The sequence below is a fragment of the Colletotrichum abscissum genome (genome assembly GCF_030869225.1).
Source record: "Colletotrichum abscissum strain IMI 504890 chromosome Unknown Scaffold_4.1, whole genome shotgun sequence".
Classification (NCBI taxonomy): domain Eukaryota; kingdom Fungi; phylum Ascomycota; class Sordariomycetes; order Glomerellales; family Glomerellaceae; genus Colletotrichum; species Colletotrichum abscissum.
This window is the reverse complement of record NW_026850320.1, coordinates 1,448,619-1,475,504: the sequence shown is the minus strand read 5'-3', so window position 1 is coordinate 1,475,504 and position 26,886 is coordinate 1,448,619. Positions and strand designations below refer to the sequence as shown.

The 26,886-nt window shown below is 52.1% G+C and overlaps 12 protein-coding genes across 12 annotated transcripts; 6 read left to right on the top strand and 6 right to left on the bottom strand.

The window, feature by feature from the left end:
* Positions 1-153: 153 nt before the first annotated feature.
* Positions 154-2,440, top strand: CABS01_02429 (uncharacterized protein; the record flags this gene model as incomplete). The annotated part of the gene is made up of 4 exons (XM_060535807.1): positions 154-235; positions 295-325; positions 399-715; positions 780-2,440. 4 exons carry the CDS (start codon positions 154-156, stop codon positions 2,438-2,440), a joined length of 2,091 nt encoding a protein of 696 aa, XP_060396112.1.
* A 3,133-nt stretch (positions 2,441-5,573) lies between these two features.
* Positions 5,574-6,890, top strand: CABS01_02428 (uncharacterized protein; the record flags this gene model as incomplete). Its single annotated transcript, XM_060535806.1, has 2 exons — positions 5,574-5,871; positions 6,010-6,890. 2 exons carry the CDS (start codon positions 5,574-5,576, stop codon positions 6,888-6,890), a joined length of 1,179 nt encoding a protein of 392 aa, XP_060396111.1.
* A 433-nt stretch (positions 6,891-7,323) lies between these two features.
* CABS01_02427 (uncharacterized protein) lies at positions 7,324-7,729 on the bottom strand (the record flags this gene model as incomplete). Its single annotated transcript, XM_060535805.1, has 2 exons — positions 7,324-7,538; positions 7,600-7,729. The coding sequence occupies 2 exons, from the start codon at positions 7,727-7,729 to the stop codon at positions 7,324-7,326; spliced, it is 345 nt and encodes a 114-aa protein (XP_060396110.1).
* A 2,835-nt stretch (positions 7,730-10,564) lies between these two features.
* Positions 10,565-11,203, bottom strand: CABS01_02426 (uncharacterized protein; the record flags this gene model as incomplete). The annotated part of the gene is made up of 1 exon (XM_060535804.1): positions 10,565-11,203. A coding segment is annotated over one exon (639 nt), but the record flags the coding sequence as incomplete, so codon positions are not given.
* A 2,117-nt stretch (positions 11,204-13,320) lies between these two features.
* On the top strand, positions 13,321-13,842 carry CABS01_02425 (uncharacterized protein; the record flags this gene model as incomplete). The annotated part of the gene is made up of 1 exon (XM_060535803.1): positions 13,321-13,842. One exon carries the CDS (start codon positions 13,321-13,323, stop codon positions 13,840-13,842), a length of 522 nt encoding a protein of 173 aa, XP_060396108.1.
* A 929-nt stretch (positions 13,843-14,771) lies between these two features.
* Positions 14,772-16,181, top strand: CABS01_02424 (uncharacterized protein; the record flags this gene model as incomplete). The annotated part of the gene is made up of 1 exon (XM_060535802.1): positions 14,772-16,181. One exon carries the CDS (start codon positions 14,772-14,774, stop codon positions 16,179-16,181), a length of 1,410 nt encoding a protein of 469 aa, XP_060396107.1.
* A 365-nt stretch (positions 16,182-16,546) lies between these two features.
* Positions 16,547-18,111, bottom strand: CABS01_02423 (uncharacterized protein; the record flags this gene model as incomplete). Its single annotated transcript, XM_060535801.1, has 3 exons — positions 16,547-16,731; positions 16,784-17,941; positions 17,991-18,111. 3 exons carry the CDS (start codon positions 18,109-18,111, stop codon positions 16,547-16,549), a joined length of 1,464 nt encoding a protein of 487 aa, XP_060396106.1.
* Positions 18,112-18,694: 583 nt separating this feature from the next.
* On the bottom strand, positions 18,695-20,244 carry CABS01_02422 (dimethylaniline monooxygenase; the record flags this gene model as incomplete). Its single annotated transcript, XM_060535800.1, has 3 exons — positions 18,695-19,426; positions 19,493-20,054; positions 20,108-20,244. The coding sequence occupies 3 exons, from the start codon at positions 20,242-20,244 to the stop codon at positions 18,695-18,697; spliced, it is 1,431 nt and encodes a 476-aa protein (XP_060396105.1).
* Positions 20,245-21,906: 1,662 nt separating this feature from the next.
* On the top strand, positions 21,907-22,323 carry CABS01_02421 (uncharacterized protein; the record flags this gene model as incomplete). Its single annotated transcript, XM_060535799.1, has 1 exon — positions 21,907-22,323. One exon carries the CDS (start codon positions 21,907-21,909, stop codon positions 22,321-22,323), a length of 417 nt encoding a protein of 138 aa, XP_060396104.1.
* A 339-nt stretch (positions 22,324-22,662) lies between these two features.
* On the bottom strand, positions 22,663-23,319 carry CABS01_02420 (uncharacterized protein; the record flags this gene model as incomplete). Its single annotated transcript, XM_060535798.1, has 3 exons — positions 22,663-22,796; positions 22,942-23,036; positions 23,111-23,319. The coding sequence occupies 3 exons, from the start codon at positions 23,317-23,319 to the stop codon at positions 22,663-22,665; spliced, it is 438 nt and encodes a 145-aa protein (XP_060396103.1).
* A 417-nt stretch (positions 23,320-23,736) lies between these two features.
* CABS01_02419 (uncharacterized protein) lies at positions 23,737-23,976 on the top strand (the record flags this gene model as incomplete). The annotated part of the gene is made up of 1 exon (XM_060535797.1): positions 23,737-23,976. The coding sequence occupies one exon, from the start codon at positions 23,737-23,739 to the stop codon at positions 23,974-23,976; it is 240 nt and encodes a 79-aa protein (XP_060396102.1).
* A 1,109-nt stretch (positions 23,977-25,085) lies between these two features.
* On the bottom strand, positions 25,086-25,877 carry CABS01_02418 (uncharacterized protein; the record flags this gene model as incomplete). Its single annotated transcript, XM_060535796.1, has 2 exons — positions 25,086-25,268; positions 25,347-25,877. The coding sequence occupies 2 exons, from the start codon at positions 25,875-25,877 to the stop codon at positions 25,086-25,088; spliced, it is 714 nt and encodes a 237-aa protein (XP_060396101.1).
* Between the last annotated feature and the right edge of the window lie 1,009 nt (positions 25,878-26,886).

Below are 26,886 nucleotides of genomic sequence, written 5' to 3'. Positions count from 1 at the left end.
CTTTCGGACCCCTTGCAACCCCGCGATTCTCTCCTTTGCGACGGACGACAGCTCTCGACGGATCAGCCTCCTGTTGTTGCGCGGCGTCAATTGAACGACGGCTCCTCTCTGCTGGGAACACACCACCATCCTTCGCAGCGCTAGACCGCAATCATGGGCGATCGCGATAGGGATATCGAGGAGGGCAACGAGGCGCTTGATCCCGAGCTGCTCTACACCAAGGAGTACTGCATCGGTATGCGCGCTGCTTCCGTGCTTGGTGCGGCATGTTGCTAATACACTGGATTTGTCTAGGTGGAGGAAGCTTTGGCAAGGTCTACAAGGGGTAAGTACCGCCGAGTTCCCCTCCCCTCTCCAGCGAGAAGCACCAGAGGACTGACCATAACTCGTACAAACAGAGTCGACAAGCGCACCGGTCACGCCGTAGCCATCAAGATTATTGATATCGAGAGTGCCGAGGACGAAGTCGAAGACATTATCCAGGAAATCGCCATCCTGTCCGAACTGCAGTCCCCCTATGTTACGAAATACTACGGCTCGTATGCGAAGGGGGCGGAGCTATGGATTGTCATGGAGTTTTGTTCTGGCGGAAGCTGCGCAGACCTCATGAAGCCAGGTCTGATTGGCGAAGACTACATTGCCATTGTTATTCGCGAGCTGCTACTCGGTCTCGATTACTTGCACACGGATAAGAAGCTGCACCGCGATGTCAAGGGTACGTGGATCACTCTGCAATGCGCACCATTTGCTATCTTCCTAGAGCTGACATACGGATTTAGCTGCCAATGTACTACTCAGCTCCAACGGGCAGGTTAAACTCGCAGATTTTGGCGTTTCGGGGCAGCTCTCGGCTACCATGACGAAGAAGAATACTTTTGTCGGCACACCTTTCTGGATGGCCCCGGAGGTCATCAAGCAGTCAGGGTACGATCATAAAGCTGACGTCTGGTCGCTTGGTATCACGGCGCTGGAGCTTGCCAACGGCGAGCCACCGTATGCTGATATCCACCCCATGAAGGTGTTATTTCTAATCCCCAAGAACCCCCCACCACGGCTGGAAGGAAATTTTACAAAAGCATTCAAAGATTTCATCGAGGTGTGTTTGCAGAGGGACCCCAAGGACCGACCTACGGCCAAGGACCTGCTCAAGCATCCGTTTATACGCCGCGCAAAGAAGACGAGCTACCTGACCGAGCTTATCGAGCGCCACAGCCGGTGGGCTGCGACGCACAAGGGCGACGATGACGAGAGTGACCAAGGGGGTGAAGAATACTACGAGCGCCGGCAGGTCGACGAGGACATGTGGGATTTCGGCACAGTGAGGCTCGTAGGTGATCGTGGCGGCGTCGTTCCCCGTCCCGGACTTGGTGCCCTGGACGAGTCTGCCACCAACGCCAGAGCTGCGAGATCTACGGAAAGCATAGATGATTACGGAGAGCGTTCGAGAGACAGCAGTCCGACCAAGATTCGCGACTTTGGCCGAGACCTCGCCATCGCCTCTGATACCCTCAAGGCGGCCAGTGCCAACACGGGGACCTCTCGACAGGCATCGCCGCAACGGAAACCAGTGCCGTCAGTTGCGCCTGCGCTCCAGTCGCCGGCCAAGGTGCCTCTTCCAATGTCACCTGAGAAGTTGCAAAGAGGAGGAGGAGGGGGTCCAGAGACACCGCGACCCGTCTCTCGATTGATTCCTCCTGCCGTCCCGGTCAGTCAATCTCCGGACTACGACCGAGAATTGCAGGTTCAGTTGCAGAAGGACATGGGCTTGATGAGTCTAGGCCCTGTGATTCAGCCCGCCGACTTGCAACACCTCGATGATGCTACACCCCCGCGACCCCCTCTCCATGGGCCTCGGCCAAACAACAAGTTTGCGCCGATTACTCTTCCAGAAATCCCACCATACCGCGGCAGCCCGCAGGCGCAACAAACGCCGGTCAGGATACCGAGCCAATCTCCGAATGGGCAACATCGTCAACCGTCTGGCCAGGCGGCGCCGCCTCCACCACCAAAGGCATACGCGCTGCCCTCAAAGACGCAGATACCTACTCCTGAACCCGCGGCTCCTTCATCATTTCCCCCGCCCGCGCCGTCTAACCCCAACGGGGAGTTGGACGCCTTGAACGATGTCATTTTCCCTGCACTCGAGGAGGCGCTAAAGAGGAGACAAATTAGGCTGCAACAGGCATTCCGACCTCAACAGGGTTCGTCTAGCCTCGTGGCCATGAACCAGGTGACCCCAAAGCAACAACGAGCGGAGGCGGCTCACGAGAAGCTGCGAAAGCTCGTATATAAGCTCGCTCATGTGTGTAAAGAGATTGACCACTACGACAAGGCGGAGCCCGTGGGTATGGGCAGGGACGTTGGCACCTTCCTGGAGGGGCTGTTGGAGGAAATTCTCGTCAGGGTTGAACCCCTCGACGAGGAGGATGTTGCGGCGTGAACCGTCTGATGGTCCAGGCGGCTGTGTGTGAGGCGGAACGACAGACAGGGGTAATGCTTGGTGGGGCACCCGACGAGCACATGCTCGGATGCTCGCGAGTCGTCGCCGGCTGACCGGCGAGGTGGGATGGAAGATGGGAACGAGCTGCCCCGTTGATGACACGACAATACACGGGGTTCTGGAGGATATCTATCGCCCCAATGCGAAAACGAAGAGGCTTATTACGTACGATGCAAAGGGCCAAAGGAAGGGAAATCGGGGTTGATGGAATGCTGGAAACGACAAAGATGACAAGACGACGGATATGACATGACGGATAGGACACATACACATACACATACACACACTTGGCCCGTTCCCCTTCTCGTCTCTTGACTCGGAACTGGGAAGTAAACACCGGGTGGCGGATCCAGGGTTTGAGGAATAGAGGATGGGATGGGCAGGGAAGGGGACGCAGGAGTGGTTCACAAGACGCCTTTTTCCTTTCTGTTTTTCCCTTTTCTACAGTTCCTCATGTATTATACCCAGCATTTACCAAGAATAGAGTGCGTGCTCTTTCTCTGAGACTACCGGGCCACCACACCCCCGGAGAAACCGATGCAAGGCTGAAGAGGGAGGCTTTGGTGCACTAAGCCGTATGGGGGGGTTAATTCTTTTCTGCCCAGTGGCAGTGGCTGTTCCCGTGTCTGGTTAGATGTTGCCGAGAGTCAATACTTTACTGTAAGCGAGCGAGCCTTGGCTTTGCCGCTGCAGAGACAAGGCAAGGCCTTGGGAGAAAGTCTCGCTCTTTCTCGGGGCCTGCCCCGGCTCTCCTGAACATTCGTAGAGCGTTCGGCTGGGGGAGGGGGAGGAGAAAGGAAAGACTGGTGGATCGACCGTGGAGTTTATATGGTATACGGACGCCAAGGCGCCGTATGTGTGTGGTGGTGTTGAACCATGACTCTATCTACGACGGACCCATGTCCGGCGCGGCTGAAGAGGATGGAGGGGCCTGGAGAAATGCTTGGCAGGCCGTACGAATCGATCGAATGGGGATAAAAAAGTGCGTGAGGGGGGAACGAGGAATATGAGTCTTTTGAGGTTTCCGATGGCGGGATTCTGGGTGTGATGTTTGACGTTGTCTGTGTGTCTTTGAAGGCCCGTGGAATCCTTGTTAGAGGGATGAATCCGGACCAAGGCAGCACGAAGTTTACAACGGGATCCATCGAGGTATGATCTTTCTGCACTCCGTACGGATGGACATCCGTAGCTTATGGGAGAAAAGCAGGTTCCTGCAGCCGGCTTCGGCCGGCCTTGTGTTGGCAACCTTTGGGGGACTCTCGAGTCTTGAGTCTTGAGTTTCTTGGAGAGAAGGTCGCAGCGGCAGATAACCTGAAACCAGACGCGCGCGTGGGGCGGATGCTGCGGTGCTGGGCAGCCAGGAAACCCTGCGGCGAGTCATGGACCCTGAAAAAAAAAATGCCACAATTACAGATACACTCACTGGTGCGAGAGAGCGAAGAAGGTGGGAAAGCTGCTGAAGGAGCTGGAACGGCATTGACGATGGCTGGCCTTGCTGGGCAGAAACTAGGCCGTGGACCTGGGTTGTTAGTACCCACAGATGGCGCTACGGCGTTAGCCGTCGCTGACACCATGATCCCTACATCCTTTTCCCTCTTCTTTCAAGTCTGACTGGTTCTGTTCCCAAGATGTACGGACAGACACAGGCAGACCATGTTCTTCCGGGTCTTCTTCAGGCCAAGTCTGGGGGGGGCCTCTTCTTGGGACGAGTCAATCGAGTCAATGGTCTGCCCCCTCCACCCCGGTCTCTCCCTCAAAGTTGGGACGCTGGGCGCTGCAGGACAAGCAGTACGGCTTGGCTCTTGGAGGATGGGATCCACCATCTCTTGTATGTGTTCTGTATGGTCTTGTCCGGGTGCGGCTGCGGCTGCGGCTGGGCTGGCTTACCTACACATTATATAGTATCCGTGAAGAGTTGTTAAGTGGCATGGTAGCATGACCCCCCCGGGTCGGCGTGCTGCCGGCGAGATGTTCGTGGAGAACGGGACCTTTCTTCCCCCCCCTCATAATTCCCTCCTCCTGGGCAGCTTTTCTTCACGAGACCGATCCAAGAGGCGAACTCTGGATATGGGGCAGATGTGGTGGAGAGAGAGAGAGGAAGCACGGATCCAGGCTGCCGTGAAGAGGAGTTTGGGATATGTGACTTCTCTTAAGGTCTGGCAGTGCCGCCCTTTTCTCGTTCGTTTGGAAAGAAGGTTTTCGGACTTTCTTTGCAACTTCTTCTCGCTCCTTTTTTGTTTGCTTCCTGCTTCCTGCTTCCTGCTTTTCTCCTCCCTCCTTTGAAGATGAGAACGTGTTGATTACGTTTTCTCTCCCTATCCATCTCTACGAAACCCGAGCAGAAAGAACCAAACCCCCTTCCACTCATTTTTAGCTCGTTCTTCTTCTTGTTCAGCTACTACGCCTTGTCGTGGAGGTAATCTTAATCCTACGGGGGAGGATCAAGGAGCCTTCTACTTATCTTTGCCCTTCTCTGCTACTGGTCTGGTCCGTCTGGTCTTTCTGTCTTCTCGAAGTTGGTTCCTGTTTCGAAATCCCTTGGAAGAGAAAGAGCGAAGGTTGTCGCCTTACCTCAAACACGTTGGCACACCACCACCCATAGCCCAGCTATTACCTGGCAGAACATCTTATTACTCCTCCTCTCACATCGCCCACCCCACCCCTCTTCTACACATACCACCACCTCCATCTCATAATCACTCCCTCTACCTATCCTTCTCGCCGTCGGGCTTTCTCTTCCCTTTCCGACCTCCTTTCCCCGAACAAACATTCCAGCCTTTTGGGGGCCGGAGCCTCAGACTCGTCGTTCCTTTCGTCATCGAGCATCCCCGCCTTGTACGATCGATACGTTTGCGGCTCTTTTGAACGACTGTTTACGACTGTTTGGCAACAATAGAGGCTGGTTCTCTCGACTACACATCTTCTTGTCTTCGGCATCGATCTTGGTCGGGTTACCCTCTTCGGAACTGTTATTCGCTGGGCCAAGTGTATTTGGGCAAAACAGAATCCCCTGGCCTAGTCAACTCTCCCGGCCTCTCTTACCGGGCTCAGATTCATTTAAACGACATCAACCATGAAGTCGACGACAACAAAGGTGGTGCTGCTCACGCTGCTCAGCAGCAGCGGCTTCGTAACATGCGCCCGGGCCGCGGCGAACCTGTGCTTCTTCCCCGGCGGCGTGCAGAGTCTGGACGTCCCGTGCGATCCCAAGGCCGAGGTCAGCATGTGCTGCGGGAGCGTAAATGCGTGTTTGAGCAACGGGTTGTGCAAGCTTGAGGATACGTCGAATAACACGGGTATTGCGTATGCGAGAGGGACGTGTTCAGATCCGACGTGGCAGAGTCCAATTTGCCCGCAGCATTGCGTGTTGAGTAAGTCTTTGACGAATCCTTTCCGAGGACACAGGAGAATAGTCGGTCATGGGAGATCATGGACCGAGACTGGCGAACCTGAGATGGAGGGGTGTTTGGATTCAGGAAGGAACAGGAGTACTAACATGAGGACAACAGACCCCGACACAAGAAAGAACAACGGGGCATACGACTTCAGATTCAACGGTGTCCAGGTATGGCAATGCGACAGCCAAGGCTTCGGCGTACCGGGCAAGTTCTGCTGCGAATCCGCCGCCGAGAAGACGAGATGCTGTTCCACGCCGCCCGCCATCTTCGGGCCCCTCATCGCCGCAACACCCGGCAATGCCGTCGCCGTGCAGACCCTTAACACGGGCGCCAAATCCACGCCCACGCCCTCGGGGTCGGGCCGCGCCGGCGTCACGGGCGGAAGCAATTACCCCTCGCAGCAGACGCCTGAGATGACGGCCGTGCCGACGATGACGAGCAAGATCCCCGCCACGCCTGGCGGCGCAGAGGCCAGTCAGCCGACGGCGGATACGAATACCGGAAGCAGTGGAGATGGCGGGCAGAAGGGTATCGGGAACGTGGCTGTCGTGGGACTGGGTGTCGGCGCGAGTATGGGTGGTGCGCTGCTCGTGGCGGTGGGCGTGATGTGGTACCTACGCAAGGAGAGGTCTCGCCAGGGACCCGTGGAGCTTGATGGGTCGAGTATCAATGGTGGGTACGGCGGCAGCAGCGGGGCGAGCGATCTTTCGAGGTCGAATACCGGACATACCGGGCGGATCGCGTACGGGGGGATGAATATTCACAATATGAACCAAAACGGGGGCACGGGGACGATCAGCTCCATGGGGACGGGAACGTATACCATGTCGGCGACGCCTGGGATGATGACCGTGAGGAAGGCGAGTAGTGAGTGGGATGGGAGTCCCGGCGGGTTGGGCGGGAATTATCAGATGGCGGAGATTGATGGCAAGGAAGCGATTGTGGTGGCGGAGCCGCAGGGGAGGAAGAAGAGTCTGTATGAGCTGCCGTAGCCCGGTGGTCTCTGGAGATGGCGACGATGTTGAAGATGGAGGTTTGGCACGAGGCAAACCATACTGAGATGGCATTTGTATAAAAAAAGATGAAGAGGGACGGAATGGTGTATGGTGGTGTGTGATACCTTGTCACTTTTCGATAGCGGGGTGGTTTCTTTTCTTACACCCCCTTTTCTTTCAAGTTTATGGCTCATGAGAAATCAACTTTTATGAACTTTAGACGCCATCCCTTCTTGAATGTCTTCAGCCTTTGTGACAAACAGGTGACAATTTGAAACTATCTACTCAGTCAAATCTTGATCTGACGTGACTTAAGCTTATCCCTCATCTATCTGTGATCTACAAGTCTGGCGGTTGGGTTGAGAAAACAAGAGCTCGGACGGGGAACAACGATGCTAGCGTGGGAAACAACGATGATGGGCACTAGGGCCTATTGGTTGACAGCAAACATCACGACATCTTCACCATCACGAAGCAGTACGAGATCAGCAGACACGTAGAAGACGCTAACGAGGTATGGTGGTACGGAGAGGAAGGGAAGGGTGCTACCAGCACTCCGGAACCTGTCACGGTCGGAAGCGCATCCGAACGGATCAGCGACCACCCAAACGGTATTGTATTTTGTCGTGAAAGGCCCGCCAGAGACTGGAAGGGGGGAAGAGGGGGAAGAACGTGGTTTACCGGCCTTCTCGATCCGGCCACCAACACGTGCAGCGCCCTACGGCCTTGCTGGTGGGTGGTACTGTAAGTGGATGTCGACCCCCGAGGAGTGCAGGGGCACACTTGAGGGCTGAGGGGCTTGAGGGGATCGGGGACGTCTCCAGCCGTTGCTTCATGGTAGGGTAATGATCGGCAGGGGAGCGCTCTGCGGCTCTCTCGTCGTGCTTCGATGTGACGTTGGAGGGGGAAGAGCCGGAGAGGGACGGGTACAGTGCGGCTGGCCTTGGATCCCACGCGTAGTGCTGGTTAGGTTTTCTGCAAGGTCAGAGTATCGTTCAATCGTCTTTCCTTCGTCTTCGTTGCCTTGGCCGCTACTCTGCGAATTTGACGCGGGGAAGGCAAGGAAGGACTGCCTTGGTCTTGTCTTCTTACCAGGCCCGGCTACGTCGATCATTCGCCATCTTCCATGCTGGGAGCGGGTAAATGATCGAGAGGAAATGCGCAGCAGCGAAAAGAGGGAGCATGGAAGATTTTGATGTCATAGCCGTGGCGCGCATTATAGATCAGAGGCCTTGTTGCTCGTACAAGACAGAGTCTAGGATGGTATCCTGAAAGGGTGTTTGTCGTGTGTGAGTGGGCGGAATAGACGCAGGGACCTCGATGAGACTCGAGAGAGTGATCGAGGAGGGGATTTCGTTGCCGACGGCCCTGTCTGCGCTATGTGAGGGACCGGACAGGGATGCAGGGGGTTAGAGGGCATAGAGTTTGCCGCGACGTCTCATGAGGTATGATTGTCGATGGCATAAGAGCGATGGAGTCGATTTGTACGGCACATTTGTTGCCTTTCTGATTGGTGTGTCTGTTGCAGGCTCAGTGTACACATTTTGATTTGGCGATGTTGGAATAATTGTATCTGGCCGGCTTATCGACCATGTTGATCTACTTTAAATCAGCAGCTTCACTGGGCTTGGAGGTCCAAAGAAAAGCCGTTGAAAGTTTGACTTGGCGCGTCTCTCTTGACATGTCTTGGAGTTCGGGTGGTGCCTTGGGGTGAAGGTGCGAAAGGGGACGAGGGACGAGACGAGTGGCAAAGTGTATATTAACCAGACACACGCTCGCCAATGTAACTTTTGGACAGAACCAGATATCCAAAGAATTCGGCACCAACGATGGTTGCATTCAGTATCCAGCCACACATCACACGCATCACATAGGTAGTCCGAAGAAATCGGACTCGGAAAGAGAACGAAAAAGAATTTGCATTGATGATCGGATTCTTTCGGTTCGACACAAGACGCCATAGTAGACGGTTGAGTATAGGTTATATGGAACATTATATGATACGGATCTGCGAGCCCATGAATAAAAGCCGCAAATGCGAGGACCTTGAGGGTGAAGTACACTGGAAAAGGCACTCAGTCAGCCAGGGGAAGCCGGGCGAGAACGGAGTGCGGGAGGACTGCGCCCCCTAGACAATGAACATCCCCGGCCCCACCGGTCCCGGGGTCAACCCACCACCGCACCGGGGCCTTTGAGAAGAAAGCGGAGATGCGGTTCTGTCATCGGCTCGCGTAACTAGTAAGCAGAAGCGTGTGCTCACGACGGACCACTGACTGCCGGAACATCGCTTACTTGGGAACATAAATTACCGATGATTGCTCGTGTGTCTGTGCCGTGTTTCCACTGCGGCGGGCGCAAGATGGGAAGTCTGGGGGCTGATCTTAAGTTTCTTGCTTCAGACGTTATAGGGACCGCCCACATACTATGACGCTGATGTGCACGGCGGTAAACGGGGGCCCTTTTGGGGAATTACGTGCTGATGGAGATTTTCTGCAAGTTTGTCTCTTGCCCGTGCCTGTGCGAGTCTGTGTGGAGAGTGTGTCGCTTCTGGGGGCCGTTTCGAGGAAAGATGGGATGATGCGCTATTCTTGTCGATTGGTCGCTTCGAGAATGTTGAGGAATCTGGGGCGGCATGATATTGGGCTTTGTGATCTGCTGCACCAAGTGCTTATCTTGCTGATCGGTCATTAGTGGGTGATCATGGTCCTTCTGCTCGGTATCGCTGCCGGTAAATCCTCCTCTGCAGTTACATCTGCGCTTGATCGACATGATGTTGGATGAAGAATTCTACCCTCTCGAGAGGTATAGTAACCGGGGGACACCGTACCATGGAACTCTGTGAGAACTCTCACCTGAGGTGGATGGTCATGTTGGTAAATGGCTTGATTGAGTTAAAAATTTGGCCGAGATGAATAATTTAACTTCTTAACTTTCATTTACGTGAGATGTCGAGATGCAGCTACGAAGGCTCTCTACATAAAGTATTAATAGCAGTGAGAGTCAAGATGAAGCGCGCAGCAGTTATAGCAGGTATGGCAGTACCACCCCGTGGGTGATATGCGAATCAGACACTTCGAACGCGAGACTGCGTATCCTATAATTACGCATAGTTGTGATCCGGGTCAGGGTTCTCGATAGAGATTATCTGCCCACAATACAGGTTGTTTGAAGTTCAACAGATCGCGAGGGGGAGCGTGGATGCCGCGGGGAGGCAAAAACTCCCCAAACACGAATGAACCCCTCGATGAACCGCCCCCAACAATACGCATGAAATTATTGAAGAGTGCCATCGCGTTCCTAAAGTCTAAAGTTTCCTTACAAGGCCAGAAGTGTCGAGTCGCCGATGAGCCTTACTAAGTCATCTAGGGATTTGCCTGTATACCTCTGGAAGAACCGTGATATTATGACACCATTTAATGTCCCGTATTCGGTAGGACACATTTTGCACCAGTTCCCCACAGCGAAGATTCAACTTTGACACACACAGCACTATGCCTGATAGAAAAATACCAGATAATCACACAAAGATTCCAACGGCATACGAGAAATAGAGGGTTCACTGCTGTAAAGACAGAGGATGAACTTCCTCGAATCTATCACTTCGATCTCTAATACCCGCAGCCGGATGGACATCCTAGGACTGAGATGATGAGCATACACAGACTAGGTCGTTAGAAGCCACGCTGCCAATGTAGACACCTCCACAGCCCAAAGGCAGCCGCTGCCGCGAAGATTTCAGCCATCTTTGCCCTAGTAAGTAGTGCAAACAGGAATGAGAAAATCATGGTAAGGATAATGACAAGTCCTATACTATGCAACATGTTCTGCACGAAGTACAAGACGAGGATTGCAAGAGTTGGCAGTGCAGCGGACAGAGTTGCAAGAATGATGTCACTGAAGCGCGAGATCTTTTTCTCGTTGTGAGTACAGAGGGAGGTTTGTGTAAACCGGGTGCTAGCCGTCCTGTGTTGTCCAATCACTCTGTGATACAGGTTAACGACTTTGCCGTTCATGAATAGAGTAAACCTGTGCGTTTCGACCGCTAACTCCCCAATATTGAAGGTAGCGTCTTGGCTGGCCAAATTCCAAGTCATTGCTTCTATGCCTGTCATGTCAAGAAACCCATTCCCCCCTTTGAGCTTGCGCAGCCACGTTGCGAGAAGCTCCCATTCTTTGTCAGATGGCCGAGGCAACTTGCGTCGAGATGAGTCATGCCGAATCGCTTGATCTGGAATCGTTTTGAAGTTGAGATCATGCAAAGAAGTGAAGAAGTCCCACGTTATTCTTCTAGTTTCTGCCCAATCTTGAGCAGAATTGCGTACTGTATTGAGTCTAGATCATCTGTATATTGCTTCATTACCCGGAGACTAGATTCGTATTCCCGCCGTATGGGAGCTGTAGAATTTTTGTCCTCTTCTCTGATACCTTCGAGCTGCTGTTCAAGATCTCGGGGTTCAGACTGAAGACGAAATTACAGCCTGATCCTGTTCCAAGCAAAGGCGTTCTCATCGTGAGCGCAACTTGCAAGATCTCCTAGTGCTGTTGCCCTTTACCTTTCAATAAGCCAGACCCCTTGGGTTTGACCGCGTCGATCTATGGGGTCATATTCTCTCTTTTAAGGCTCAAAATGCTTTGCGAATAGCATTGAGTCGCTATTTCGAAAACCTGGACGCCGAAGAGAGTCTTCGGCGATTGGCTGCCTCGATGACGATGTTCAAGGTCATGTATCATGTATCTAGGCCTTGACCCGGAGGATCTCTCTTATCGCACAAGGGCCGAGCCGGCCGCTCATACACTCGGACTGATTGGGGAATTTCACCTGGCCGAACTGAAGAAAAGTCTCATTTATCCGAGTGACAACAAATTGCGGAAAACTTATTTCAACCACGTGGCTGGAACGCCCGAAACGGTAATGCAGCGACTCAGGGATATTGAACAAAGGTTGGTCGAAACTCAGGCTCTGAAAATCTTACGAGTGACTAACCGTCATAGCCTCATATTGCGGCGTATTGAGAGACTTGTCGTCAGATCCGAACAACTCCATTTGGACCGAGAGGCGGAGAGCAACAAAACACAACAAGCGGTAGCAGAGATTGACCAAGCTCTATCACTATACAAGTCACATATGGTAACGGATGGGAGAACACCGGATAATGTTATTTAGTAGGCGTTGGCCGGAATCGGCTACAAGCTGGAGAAAATTAGCTCATTATCTGTAGGCGGAGATGCTTCAGACCGAACTTTTAACGAGCTTCCCGCAGCACTACAATCAACCATAGGCAGATCTCAAGGGTTTGGCCGGAACCGAGTCGTTTCCCTATTCGTCATACCAAAGCAAGGGGCCGAGGATGTCATAGCTAGAGTCGTACTCGACACCGGCGTACAGAACAATTAGATTAATACGAGAATACTGGATAGAACGAATGTGACATATGATGAGGTTGAAGGGGCGGGGAATTACGTTGGGGCAGGAGGACCGCACTTTACACCTCTTGGCCAGGCACAACTGACTTGGTATTGTTATTCTAAGAATAAAACACTCAGCAAAGTCTCGTGCTTTCTGGGACACAGTGATCTTCCATGTGATGTTATTCCTGGCATCAAGTACATTTTGGAAAGTATGGATGAGCTTCTGAAGCCGGTTCTACCTATAAGGAACACCCACTTGGCCAAAGGTAAGTCTTCTCCCCCACCATAATGGCCTGACCTATAACTAAAAACATCTGATAGAGGACTATGTTAATCTTCAGCGGGCTGATAGGGAAAATGATGTCAAGAATGAAAGAATAATTGCCCTCCAGAAAGAGCAAAATGGAGCTGAAAGGGAAAAGAGGAGAGTCCAAAAAGCTGAACATCAAATGTCAACACCAAGGCCTTCGGCACCGTACACGGAGGCAGCAAGCACTCGTTCTTGGACCTCCGATGTCTTGTCGAGACGCCAAAGCACGCTGTCTTCGAGGCAGTTCTCGCCCCTGGACGGCAGTCACTCGAGCAGGCCACAATCTGTTTCTTCCACGATGACGTTGCAATCATCTACAGCTCAGGAATATGCAGTGAATTCTTCCGTGGACGCTCTTTCTTCGACGGTATCTTCAAACACCGCTATACCTGAGAGAGCAGGGGCACGTGAAGAAAATGGGTGAATCGGGAGTTTAGGCATTTGGTTAAACCTATCTTCTATCTCAAGAAGGCACAATGATACCTTTCATCTTTTCCGCAGCATTCCTGTGATCGAGGCCTTTCCGAAGTGAGCCGCTTGCCTCGCACCTCTGGACAAGACAGATCAGTTGCTGAGCAAGATCGAACGAAAAAGGCGGAGGAAATAAGAGGCTCCGTTGCCAGGTTGTATTCTCTACTCGCCCATGTCCCAATTAATTCGCTCAGAGCAATGGCTCTACGATTGAAGTTGAGCAAACATGAAGACATGATGGCAATCGGGCCTTTCGAGGTCCAAACGTTGATAACTTTTACTCAACCACGGGACCAGAACTTACTCAAGAGGTGCGAGAGTGATCTGCATTATCCGTATCAGGCCACAATACCAAGCATAGACTCTCAAAGTTGTGCTATACGAAGGGATCATGAGATCATAAATTCCCTGCTCACACAATCGCTGAGCGCGCTCTGCGTCGACCTGATATCGGCCCGTCGCATTGACTACGAGCAATGCCCGAATGGGTATTCCTTGAGAACTTCTTGGCGAAAGGTTGACACTCAGAGCATACATGTCAACTTCATGTTGCGTTCTACTACAGAGAATGCCATGGGCAGCTGTAGAGAGAATGATTGTCGTCCGAGCTATGCGCTAGAGTGGCCGTGTACCGTGTTTACCTACAACCGTGTGCTTATCAGCAAACTTTGGCCCGACGGTTGCCAGGACGCCATCGGATGGTTTAGCGCCGGGTTGACGGCATACGAAGAATTAGCAAATATAGGTTCGGTATGCTGAGATTGTTTCTCGTCAATATTTGCAAGGAGCTGAAGTTGAGGCAAGAATACGGTAGCATGGAATTAAGCTCAGAGGGTATGATGAGACTATACTTTGAGACCAAAAGAATAGGCTAACAGCCATACCGAGGCAATCTGCAAGCGTCAGCGACTCTTCGAATCATTCTTTGTGCGGGGGAACGAGTAAGTTAGCAACCACAGTACGCTTGGCGCCATGTTGTGGCGCTTTGGTGAAGCTAAGGTGGCATCCCGCGGGCTTCCATTGAAGACCCTAAACAAAGCCAGCCTACATTATGGACTGGGATAGACTTCAACGGTGTCTTGGGTGGGATGTATGATGGCTAAGAATGTTCGGACAATTTCACTCGAGCGTTCGACTTTGGGACGGATTACACGGGAGGAACTTGGGTCTTGCGCTAGACACCCTGCGATTCCTATTGCAGTAATCCTAGCAGCACTACCGAACTCTAAGATCAGCAAGACATACAATAGCACCGAGAATTGGGCATTTCCATTCGTTCCCCCACCTGAGAGATCGACAAAGAATCCCCCAGAGCTAGCTGATCGTCAAGTTCTCCAGCTCCCCCCAGAGAGCTTGCTCACAACACCTTGCCTAAATCCGCTCAACACGTCGTTAGGTGCAGTGTCACGGATCCGCTCTAGGGCCTTCAATGCCGGTAGCTTCGGACACGTTGTGGCGCGCACACTTTTCACACTTTGTTCTAGTTCTTACCTCATTTGAGTCCGATGTTGCTTGAGATATAAGTAGCTCCGGATCCTGATCCGAAATTGAGATCTTGAACTCTCCAAGTCATCAGCTTCCAAAAACAACCCAATTCATTCTCTCCCAAATCTTCAGTCTTTTCTTTCCTACTTAATCATTAGCAGTACATTTCTAATTTCACAACCCTTCACATAATAACTACAACAATGCGCTCACAGATTCAGCAACTCGTCCTGGCCGCAGCTCTGCTGCAGTCCGCTGATGCCGCCCCGGCCGGCCTTCTCGACGGTCTCGGAGTAGTAACCCAGCTACTGGCACTTCCGACCGACTATGTGTCCAGCTTGACCGGGGTTCTTGGCACGAAGCCCGGGAGCGGCGTCGGCGCCGGAGTGCTCAACGTCGGAGATCTCCAAACGAAGCTCGGATCGATCTGGAACACGGGAAGCACTGGTGACTTTTACGGAAAGCTGCAAAAGCAAATCGGCCAAGGTCTCGTCCCGAACAACCTCCTCTCTAGCTTCCAGGGACTTCTCGGCACTGGCCTTCTGGGTAGCTTGGACCTGGCCAACAATGCCAACAAGCTGATTGCTCCTCTCAACGGAATCGATTCGACGAGCAACAACAACCCGGTCAACCCGGCCAAGTCTGTCTACCCCAAGAAAGATGCCTCGGATGCGCCATACACCCTCTCCGAGCAGCAGCTTCGCCAGGCCATCTACATCCCCCAGACTTTCACCTACGGCCAGAAGCCTCCTGTTATTTTCATTCCCGGCACTGGTGTCTACGGAGGAGAGACCTTTAGCCCCAACTTGTTGAAGCTTCTCACGAACGTCCCTTACGCAGATCCCGTCTGGCTCAATATTCCGGGCGCTCTTCTTGGCGACGCCCAGGTCAACTCTGAGTACGTCGCCTATGCCATTAACTACATCAATGGCATCAGCAACAAGAACTCGAGCATCATTTCTTGGTCTCAGGGTGGTCTAGACACCCAGTGGGCTTTCACCTTCTGGCCTTCTACCCGCAACGCTGTCGCCAACTTCTTCCCCGTATCTCCCGACTTCCACGGAACCGTTCTTGCCAACGTTCTATGCCTTTCACCTGGCAACGGAGCCCTCAACGCTCCCTGCGATCCTTCTGTCATTCAACAGCAATATACCTCCGTTTTCATTAACACCCTTCGTTCCCGTGGAGGAGCCGACGCCTACGTTCCCACAACAACTTTCTACAGTGCTATTCTCGATGAGGTTGTCGAGCCCCAGCAAGGCACAGCTGCTTCCGCCTACCTGACCGATGCCCGCCGTGTCGGTGTCACCAATATCGAGGTCCAGTCTGTCTGCCCTGGCCGCCCCGCTGGCAGTATCTACGGCCACGCGACGATGCTCTTCAACCCCTTGACAGCCGCACTGATCAAGGATGTTCTTCAGAGAGGCTCAGGACCTGCCAAGATTAGCAACATCAACCTCAACGACGTTTGCAAGGACTTCATCGCCCCTGGCCTGAACCTCGAGGATGGCATTGCTACTGCTGGTTCGATTGTTGCTGCTGGCATTCGCTTGTTGGCCTACCTCCCGAAGCTCATTGCCGAGCCCACCCTCATGGCTTACGCACGTTCTTGAGCAATCTTTTGTGTAAACAAGATGTATCTTCCAGAGAAGCTATACTTCTCATGAGAATGACTACTAGGTTAATGTGGGTGCTTGGGACGAAGTAATGAAGATGAGGGTGAGAATAAAGTGAATGTAAATCTTCTTTGTAACACTGTAATTAGATGTACAATTGGGTATAAATAGACGTAATTAAAACAGTTGAACATCGACCGCAGTTTCAACATTGGGGCGCTCATTCCACACGTGCATTGCCGCCATTTAAATGAAGAAATTTGAGAACTCCATGGCTCGTTGAGTCTTGATTGGTTTGTGAAGGTATGAGTATGATTTGCAAAAGATCAATTCTGGATACCAGAAAATCCCAGAAGGCAAAATCACATCTTCGCATCTCTCCCAATACCCGTCTGCCCCACAGCAAATTCCTTTCTCTCATCCACTGACAACCTCGTCTCGGCTAGTTCACTAGTTTGTGACTGTTCCTCTACAGCTGCAAGTCTGTCGGTCTCTTCGACTGGGACGTGGTCTCTGACCACCAGCCACGTAGGATAAACGGCCAAACCTACATCGATTAGCATCATCTTCAACTTCATCATGGACTCTGCATGGCTTACCCAGGAGTATAGTGTTGACAGCAAGTGGTACTCGACCTCCCTTCCACTTCTGTGTGTTCAAGCCAAACGAGACAGCCTGGGAAAAGCTTTCCTGGCCTCTAAGAATACCCGAGAAACGAGTGAGCTCCGAGATGTTGTCCGTCTTGGTAGCGAGAAGGTAGTAAAGCCAGCTCTGCAGTGCTTGACGGGCGAAATCCCACAACAAGAGCACAAAGAAACCCTCAGTGAATCCCTTATCTTCCCAATCGTACGCAGGTGGGTTGCGAGTGTACTTCTCTTGAATGACCCAGCCGTAAACCCACGCAATGACGTGCCATACAATGACGTAGTAGAAGCCAATAGTGATGCGCTTCTTTACACTGAATTTCTTGTAGTCGAGGAGAGTGCTAATCAGCTGCGATGAGAGAAGCGTGCCGAAGTTGCTGACGAAACCGATGAGTGCGCGAGCTCGGATGCCGAAATAGTAGGCTTGGAAGTTTCCGCTGTACTGGTTGAAGTAGGCAGCCCAAAAGATGGGGAGAAGCAGCAGGATGTCCTTGCGCTTCGACACGCGGAGCAGCTCTCTGAACTCGGCCTTGAACGACTTCTCGGCTTTGATAATAACTTTGCTACCGTCGGATCTTTGGACCTTCTCCGGGGGAGATAGAGCGAGTGCAAGGGGCACGCTGAGACATTGTAGAGCAACGAAGACCAGGTAGGTCTGATATCCAACCTTGCCCTTCTTCTTCGCAGCCGCATCGTTGTTGAGGGCCAGAACGATGGCTCCACCGACAAGAGGACCACCGGTTCTGAACCAGAGCCAGATGTTCATGTACTTGCCACGCTTAGACGGCTCTGGGTATCCAAGAGCAACAGCGCCCTCGGAGGCCCAGAACAAGCCGGCAGAAATACCGCAGGCGGCAGCTCCAACAAGAACGAGCCAGACGTTGCCGTAACGGTTGTTGGTGTACAGTCCAGCGGAGTAAAGTGGGTAGCCAACAGCTCCAAGCAACAGCGTTCTTGAGAGCCCAATGCGGTTCGCGATGGGCCCACCGAATAAGCACAGGAAGGCCATGAGTCCGAAGACAAGCGCATTGGCGGCATTGACGAGGAACGGTTCTTGGGCACCACCTGCGCCGAGGGCGTTCATCGCATTCCACAGGCCAGGGGCCATGAAGCCTGGGTCATGTTAGTAATTGCTACTCTGACAGTGCACATGGCTACATACCAACTCCTCCGATCACGAAGGCATTGAACAAGGTGCTGTGGTACCACACTCGCTTCACCGGTGGGTCAGAGGCCGCATCGTGGACGTCCGACGACACGGACTTGGGTGATTCTTCGGCCATCTTCACGGTTTCTTGGACTCGAGGTTGACGAACTTCATTCACATACGTTGCTTAGAACCATCGTTGACTTATATGATAGCTCGTAGCCTCGGCTACCATCGCCACTTTGACGATGTTCTAGCCATCTCATGTTCAAAAGTCCCTCCAATTTTTTTCATAGGATGAACTCCTCATTCTCTACATGAATGACGAATATGCTAGTGCAACGTTGAACCCACCGTTCAAATGACAATCGTGCAGCTCATTCGGCAGTTGATCATCGAGGTCCACTAAACTCCGCGTGGGTTCCTACCCCTCGGTCGAACTCCGTCGGAAAATTAACCGCAATGGGTAGGTCTATCGCGAATTTGGCTGGGAATAACACGCAAAATCGCCTATAGATCTCGCGTAGGAACTGGCGTCTTGGCAATGAGAAAAGATGGGAAAGCATCTGGTTAGAAAGTTGCGCTTATGAGCGGAACAAAGCTTGTCAAAGCAAGGGAAATTTCTTCTGTTATTCTAACACAAGAGTCTAGTGATTAAAATCCACTCGAAGCCGAAGCAACATGGTCCTGTGTGCTCCTACGTTCAATGTGCATCGAGCCTACAACTTGGACTGGATTCTCTTTGCCTCCTCTTCCTTCCTCTTCAACTCCTTCCACCACTTTTGCTTCAGTGCCAAAACGCCGAAGCCCAACAACGCCCAATCATCTTCCCACGCAGGCAACTCATAAGCATCCGTGCCCGGTTCAGGAGGTCCGGCAACACCTCGCAAAAACTCGAAATATTCTGAAAAGTCGGGCTTGATTTCGTGGAACTGGGACGTCGGCCCCTTGTACTGCAGTCGCTTCACTTCCCACTCGTCCTGCTCTCGTGGAGAAGGCAGACCGCCTCCTCGGTTCGCGAAATAGCGAGCCACGGCAACGGCCTGGTACTCGTAGACACGGAACGAGATGGCCGCCTTGACCTGTCCAACGACTGTGAGTGACGGATCCGCGATGTTAAAGACGTGTTGGTAAAATCCTGAGAGGCGCCCACTTGGCGTCACGGGATCGGGACGCAGGAAAGGGTAGGAAAGTCGATAGCCGGTGCCGAAGTGAACTTTCTCGATACCGTCGACTTCACTGCCGTCCGAGAATTTGACTTTGACGGTGTTTTCAGATCCAACGGATACTCGTGTGATTTGCGGCTTGAGAACGACGTTGGGTAGTTCCCATGCATCCTGAAGAATTTCATTAGAGCCTCGCTGTGAGACATAAAGGGGCCCAGACACGATGCTGTGAATTTCTGAGACTGTGTCAGATGCAGAAACGTTGCCGCCGACGACAACGACTTTCTAAACCCTCGCGTTAGTCATGTTCATTCATCTCATTGACGGATAAGGATAGAAGTAAGTAGATACCTTGCCAACGTAGTCCTCAGGAGACCTGTAAGCCTTCGAGTGCTCAAACCTTTGAGGCAACACAGCAAAAGTCTCTTTAAGACCGTCAATATTCGGAACGAATGGTACACCGTAGTGCCCGGTGGCCACAACAACAGCATCGAATGTGTCTTGCCACCAGTAATCTCTCTTCTGGTTCTTCAGATAATGTTGAGTTTTCCTGAGAGTCAATTGCCATTTCTTGCCCACTTTCTCTACACGCTCCACATGCGTATTGAAAGTGAACAAGTGCGAAAACGGCTCTGCAATCTCCTCGAGGTAGCCAGCGACTTGCGCGTAGGGATGCGTCGGGTTCCTCTTGCCAAAGCGGTTGATGGAAGAGGCCGAGTTCACATCCGGAAACGGCTTGTAGGTGAACGCCATCACTTGGGAGCCGACATTGCTGTCCAAGGCGGAATAGAGACCTGTCCGAGCTGTGACATTTTCAGATGCTGGTGGCAGTGACTGTGGTAGCTTGGCTGGAATCTCTCGCACAGGTTGCGCCGAAGATGGCGAAAAAGGTTCTGGCTGCTCATCGTAGATCCTGGAGGCATATGTCAAATCGAGTTCAAGTATTTTATGATGTAGATTGCATACCATGTGCCACCGATGCCTTCTCTTCTGTCGAACAATTGGATTCTTTCGAAGACATTCTCTTCACTCAAGGCTTTCACAGCGGAGATGCCAGAAGGCCCAGCACCGATTACTGCGACACTGGAATATCTGGGAGCCATGGTTTGAAGTCGAACACGAGGATGCCGTTTATTGAAAATTGAAAACCAAAAAGCTTGGTGAATCTGTTCCGACAGTTTACGCCAAGTGAAGAACATATAGCCTCGAAAGCTCTGACGAATTGGTGTTGCATATGACGTGCTTGCACAACACTCAGAACTAGATGGAGATAGTGAAAGTCCCACCGAGGGCTTATCGCCATTATTTGCTGTGGGAGCTCGACTTGCATATTTCGTTGGGGCACTGATTAATACGGTATCTTCCTCATTCATTTATAACTTTACATTGAGATCTAGGCTGAGAGCCGAGAGACCTTGAAGGCGGTATGGAGGCTTTTAGCTTTCATGTCAATTGGTTAATTAACAGGCAGGAGGAATCTCATAGAACAGGTATCGTAGCTGATATTCAATGTTGTTTCTCCCCAGATCGTAATCTGTATTACGTGATTGATGGATGCTTGCCAGAGCCACTTCGCGCAATCCTTCCCTGCTATGTCGCGACAAACGCAACAGACAATAACAGCATTAGAGAAGCAAGTCCTATCTGTATCATGCAGTCGGAAGCATTAATAGGCGACTTTCTATCAAGTACTACAGCCAAGCCTTTCTACTCGATTCCTCGGCCATTTTCTCATCAGGTTCGCATATCAAGTCTGCATTCATCAACCTCCGATCATGTTAGACATACACTTTTTGATTCACCAAGCACATGGAGTTCCTCGAAACATATTCTCTTCGCTTTCCTCGGAATATGCGAAATGAGAGAACTGTTCAGTCAAACGTCTCACAAGTAACATCTAAGACTTGCAATTCATTGAGCGTTCAGAGTTGAGTGTAACCAGGTGTTCAGGGAAGACCAGACATGCGATTAGCAGGTGGGAAAGTCAATCGATTTCCGCATTTGTTTGCAAAGTAAGCGGGTTCAACTTCCGCTTCCAATTTTACTCAGCTATCCTGTTATCAGGATCTGCGGGAAAACAAAGGCTATCAAAAACGCATTTACACTTGCGTTTGTCAAATCGACGGAAAGTTGTCACTTGTCGGCTCGTCCAGCTCAAGTCAGCTAAAGGTCTGAGAAAGCCAGAGCTACTCAAAAGTCTGAGAAAATCTGTATCATGCCAAATCACACGAAAGGTTGCACCTCGGCAATTGGATGACATCCTGCGGAAGGCGCGCTGGACTTGGGCTTCCGAGATGTGTTTCCTGATCATTGCGCGATCACATACTTTCGTCTTCTGATACATCAACATTGAACTAGAAAGCTCATGATACTAAAATCATTCCCGTGAATTCTGTGCTATGAATCATCATTGACAGACACATGCTGGCCTGTAGTAAACCCTTGAGACTAAAGTCCATACATGTATTGAGTCCCCAAACAGAATCCTGAACCTAACTCCGGATAATACAAGTCAACTTCTATAGCAGTGCTCGTAACATATCTGGAGTTCATGATAAAGTTCAAGTCGATTTCGGCGATTTCCGCTCAGTCTCTATCGAGCGCTGACACCAGCAACCTTTGACAACTTGTTGGTGAAGTCAAGAACCCAAAGGGCTCTCAACATAAATTATCAAGGCATGGCGGATGGCAAGACTTAGGCTGTCGAAACAAAGAGTCTGGTCTCTAATTCTTCATTCCCCAAACCAAAACCAGTGCATCAAGAGATGGAACTCGATCACGAAGCCCTCGACTGTCCGAGAAGACATGTAGTGATCCAAATCGAAAGGGCGGCGGCGGTGGGCCCAGCATCGGAAAGGCAATGCTCCACCAACACGTGGCAGCCCGAACTGATGTGCCCCGCTCCAGCTCTCGCTACCGGCGTCGACCCGGGCCTGCGGTATGCGGGGCAAACAGCTGGTTCGATTCCTCAACGGCTCAAAGGTCGACGGACTCTGGGGATAGCGCTGGGTGATCTTCAGCCCGGCTTATTTACTGAGCCTTCCTTTGGTCCTTACTGCGTAACTGGAGTCTTTCCTGTGAAGCCGTGTCAGGTTGAGATGGCATTAGGGCTCCGCGACACCCTTCCGTCTGGGCAACTGAAAGATCTCAAGCAGCGGATCATTGGTGGTTCTGTTGTGTAAGTGTGTTCCGATGTAGATGAATTGAATAGAGAAGCATTACTCATCACCTGGCCAGATTATCAAAGTCAAACGCGACCAATGTGACTTATCGTAACCACTTTTTGTACTTATTAGTAGTGAGATTGCTTTCAGTGGCCTCTGCGGGCGAATTTTCGTCGCAGTTGGCTCGTTCACACCTAGGAAGACTTTCACATGCGTCATTCATCCCCTGCAGACGCATGTTTCCTGCCCCCGACGAACCCCATCGAATCCTCAAAAATGTTCCCGGCTGAACTAAACAAAGAAGCCAAAGGACCAGGGGTATAAGCTCGAGGTCACATTCTCACTCCATGTTTCTGTCTAGCGGATAGGGCCCATGGAGGCAAGCTGCAGGACTGCGTTGTGCGAGAGAAGGGCGTTGGACGCCGCAAGCCAGTCGGAGAGGCCCGTTGGTTTTGGGCCCTCGGTCTCCCGGCTCCACCCCGGGAAGTTCTCTAGTTTTCATTAGGCAGTTCTGACGGCAAAGACGGGCTCCATAAAAGTCAGGCCACCTCGACCCCATCCGCCTTGAATTATTCCCTCCTTTCTCGGGGCTTCCAGCCGTCACTTGACATGCTCTCGTTTGCGATTTTGCGGTACCTAGACATGGTTGCCGAGCATTCGGATACGCTTGATACGCCTGGCCAGCCATTGCTTTGCAGTTCTTCTTCTCCTCTTGGTGCTGGTTGTTGGCGCTATTCGAGGTCATGTTCAAGGCTCAGGCCAGTGACGAGAACGAGCAAGAAAGTTACAGTTACAACTAACTTACATGAACGCCCCCCACGTAAGGTACTCGGCAGGCGGATGTACCATAATATGTGTTGCTCGTGTTACTCGGCGTGATCCTTTCACAAGCCCTGTGCCTCCCTCCATGTCGTGGGAGCCAACCAACCCGTCCAAGTCCGAGCGTGCTCGTCGGAGGTCCCACCTTGCCGCCGGGCCGCTGTCGGTGAGGTAATCACCTGGGGAGGTTCCCATTGTCCCAAAAGGGTCTTTCAGGTATCATCCCCGGGTTGCCTCTCGAATAATAATTTCTGCCCGTTTCCTTGCCGTCAATCGTCGAACTTCCTCTTCTACACCACACTTTTTCTTTTTGTCCTTAATCGTGTTTCTTCCTCAATAGACCAAGTTCCTCTCTCTTTGCCTTTTCTTTTTCCGACAGATCGACCACGTATAGATCCAGGCCATTACATCTGCAGAATCATAAAGCCAAGTAAGCCGTGATCATCCTACCTAATTCTCGCTCGGGCCAAGATACCCCGCGAGGTCGCAGTCGCATTCGCTGACCAGGCTCGCGTGACTCCAGATTCCGAGCAAACCGAACACTTCGCAACAAAGAAGTGAGAGTCAACAACACTCAATACGCACGTAAACACCAACAAACAAACCGCAACAATGGTCCTCATCACGCGAGCCATCTCTCTCACCAACTTCCTCGTCGCTTCGTCGGCCCTCGGCTTCCAGGTCTTCGTCCTGTACCCATGGCACGAGCAGCTGTCCCACGACTTCGAGGAGCTTAAGAAGGAACACATCCGCGTTCTTGACTACGTCAAGGGTGTCGACGCCGGCCTGAGAAAGGGACAAGGCGGTGCTCCCGCTGGTCAATCTATTCTGGAGAGACTGGGCTACAAATGAGCGGGGCCAACCGCCTCTTTGGGTAGCCCTCGGACTTTTCCTTCTTTTTCTTTTGGGGTTCAATAAGGGTCGGTCGGTCTGTCTATCTGTCCAAGTTGTCTTTCATTTCCACGATTGCATGCGATACTCCCTGAGAGCGAATTCAAAAAGAGCTTATTCCCCCAATTCGCAGCAGCCTCATTTTGTGATTGTTCCACAACATTGCGGACCGTCTAGTGAGTCGTCAATCTCTGAGATGCCACATTGGATCGGCAGCAGCCTCAACAAGATGCTTCGATTGGCGCGATATTCTTGCAGGAGTGAGGAGACGTGATTGAATCGCCCCAAACTCACTTTCAAGCGATTGGAGAACTGGAGTAACTCAGTACACCTCATTAAATGAGATCGCCTGCCGCAACAGAACTCGCTCAAACCACCGATCGGACACCACCAAGCATCACGTGGGGCGAGACCCGCTTCACCGCCGACAGATACAGCAGCTCCGGAGCCCGCTCCGGAACCGCGCCAGCGAATCGACGCGACGATGAGCGATTCAAGGACTCGATGCATTTCGGGTCACTCATACACCTTGCGCGATGAGACTTAGGGCAGCCTGAAGCTTACCTCGCCCGGATTTGGCTCAGCCAGAGCGCATCCAGAGCGGTCAAGAGGGAGCACGCAGCACCTGGTTCTGTCTCATCCACCTCGAGGTCTGATGCGCGTGGCTCTCATTTCATACATATGTCCAGGAAGCTCTAGCTTGATTCCATGAGGCAGAAGTCGGACTGACCCACAGTGCAGCCATTGTTCATTGCGATGCGTTCACGAGGCTCATGAAAGCACTTGGTGTCTCATTTGATCTCATTCAGCCAGACGAAGTCATATTGCTCACGCAATTCAGCAAGTCTCAGCTACCTATGCTAGGGTATCGCGAATTCCAGAGTGAAGCATCAGTTTTCATGGGCCTCCCTCCCGTCCTTGCCCTTCCATATCAGTATTGTAACGCCCGAAGTTCCTGCTTCTTCGATCCAGCCCAATTTCATCACGCGACTTGTAACTCCTGAACTGGCGAATCATTTCGAACGTGTCACTCAAAGAAAACGCCATCGTGGCAATGCTATGCTGCTCGACTAGGCGTAGCTCTCGGCCTCGGCGGGCCAGGTAGCGACCCAGGCGACGCCGAAGATGAGAAGCCACATGATGAGCCAGGTAGCGTAACGGCCGCCGTTGCTAAAGCCGATAATGCTGCCGACGAGGATGGCGGCGTGAATGAAGGCGGTGACGAGCAGGAAGATATCGAAGTGCCAGCGACCCTGGGAAAAAAACAAAAGCTCATTAGCTGTGGTCCTCTCATCTCACCAGACCCCACCTCATCTCAGACAAGTACTTACAACCATGACGCCCAAAACCTTGCGGCGACCCTCGGCCTGACCGATGACGGCAAGGGCCCAGGCGATGAACAAGAATCCCAAGATTCCGAGAATAATGTCGAGAATCAGACTGACGATCTGAGCGTGGGTAACGTCGTGGACGATGCCGATGATGGTGATGGCGGTCCGAATACCGAGAATAATGATCATGCAGATACGTCGAAGGAGCACAGCCTTGTCGGAGGTTTTCAGGTTGTACGACTCCCAGGAGAATGCCCAGCAAGTACGCATGTTGGGGCACATGCGATTCTGGATGCTGCTCTGGCCGGCGGTAGTACCACCACCAGCGGCAGCGCCCTGCTGATCGCCGTAGGCCATGATCTCGCTGTTGGTGAGGCCGAGAAGGGGCTCAAGCTCGTCGTCCGAGTCGGAGGTGAGGTCGCTGGGCTCGAGGGTTGTGCGGTAGGTGATCTCGGGCCAACCACCAAAGTAGAGAAGAGCAGGATCGGTGCCGGGAGGCGGGGGGAAGATGAGCTGCGAAGGGTGAGGCATGGTGGGCGCTTCTTATATTCCTCTCCCCCACACAGACGGGTAACGGCCACAAGCGAGATGGGGAGAAAAGAATAATTGTCTTGGTGTTTGCGGATGGGGATCCCTGTGCTACGTGGCGCAGCGAAGGTTGTGCGAGGGTGGATGGCTTGGGGGTGGTGATGGGTGGAAGAAGAGGATCGTTGGTTTCATTGCAGGGGAGGCTTGCTACCTAGGTAGCTTCGCCCAGGAAATCCATGGCGGGTTTGTTTATGATTCATTTTTCTTAATTGGGCGAGAGCTATCGCAGTCCTCTTCTTGAATAGGCGGGTGCAATGGCTCGAGAGTCCAGTTACTCTTGCCCTCGGGGGTTGTTGACGATAGCATCACGACTAAGCGATGTCGTGAGTTTCAAGCAGGAGTCGAGGGGCTGTCCAAGATGACTTGTGACTGCTCGAAGTGGGACTCGGCCAAATGGCAAATACTTCCTTCATTCAGACAAAGAACTGAAGTTTACCGTATAGTTGCAAAGTAAAACGTTTCACGCCGGTTCACAGCGACTACAATCTTTACCAAAATCATCACAGACAAAGACTTCTCAAGTTTGTTCATTATCTTCGGGGTTTGGGCTTGTGGTTGGCTTTACCGGTGTAAGCCACCAAGCTGCGTCCAATGGGACCACCACCACTGGCAGCAGGGGACCATGTCTCTCCAACAGATTTTAAGCTTAAACCATCTATCAATAGACAAGCCACCATGGATCACTTGTTGGCTCTGGGAATAGACACCTGTCTGACAGCTCAAAGTCGTGGAACAGACGAACCATGACTGCAATAGACATGACGCCCCCTCCATCTCGACCTTCGATGTTGAGAATTAGGGCCATGAGACGCTTTGATTTCAGGGGATGGGACCCTCAATCTAGCGACTTCAGCCCTGTCCACTGTGGAGGTAGTAATTAATTAGGCAACGGCTTTCGGAAGCTCTGGCGTCTTGGCACACAAATCCTCACGGCTAGGTAAGCTTTGTAATT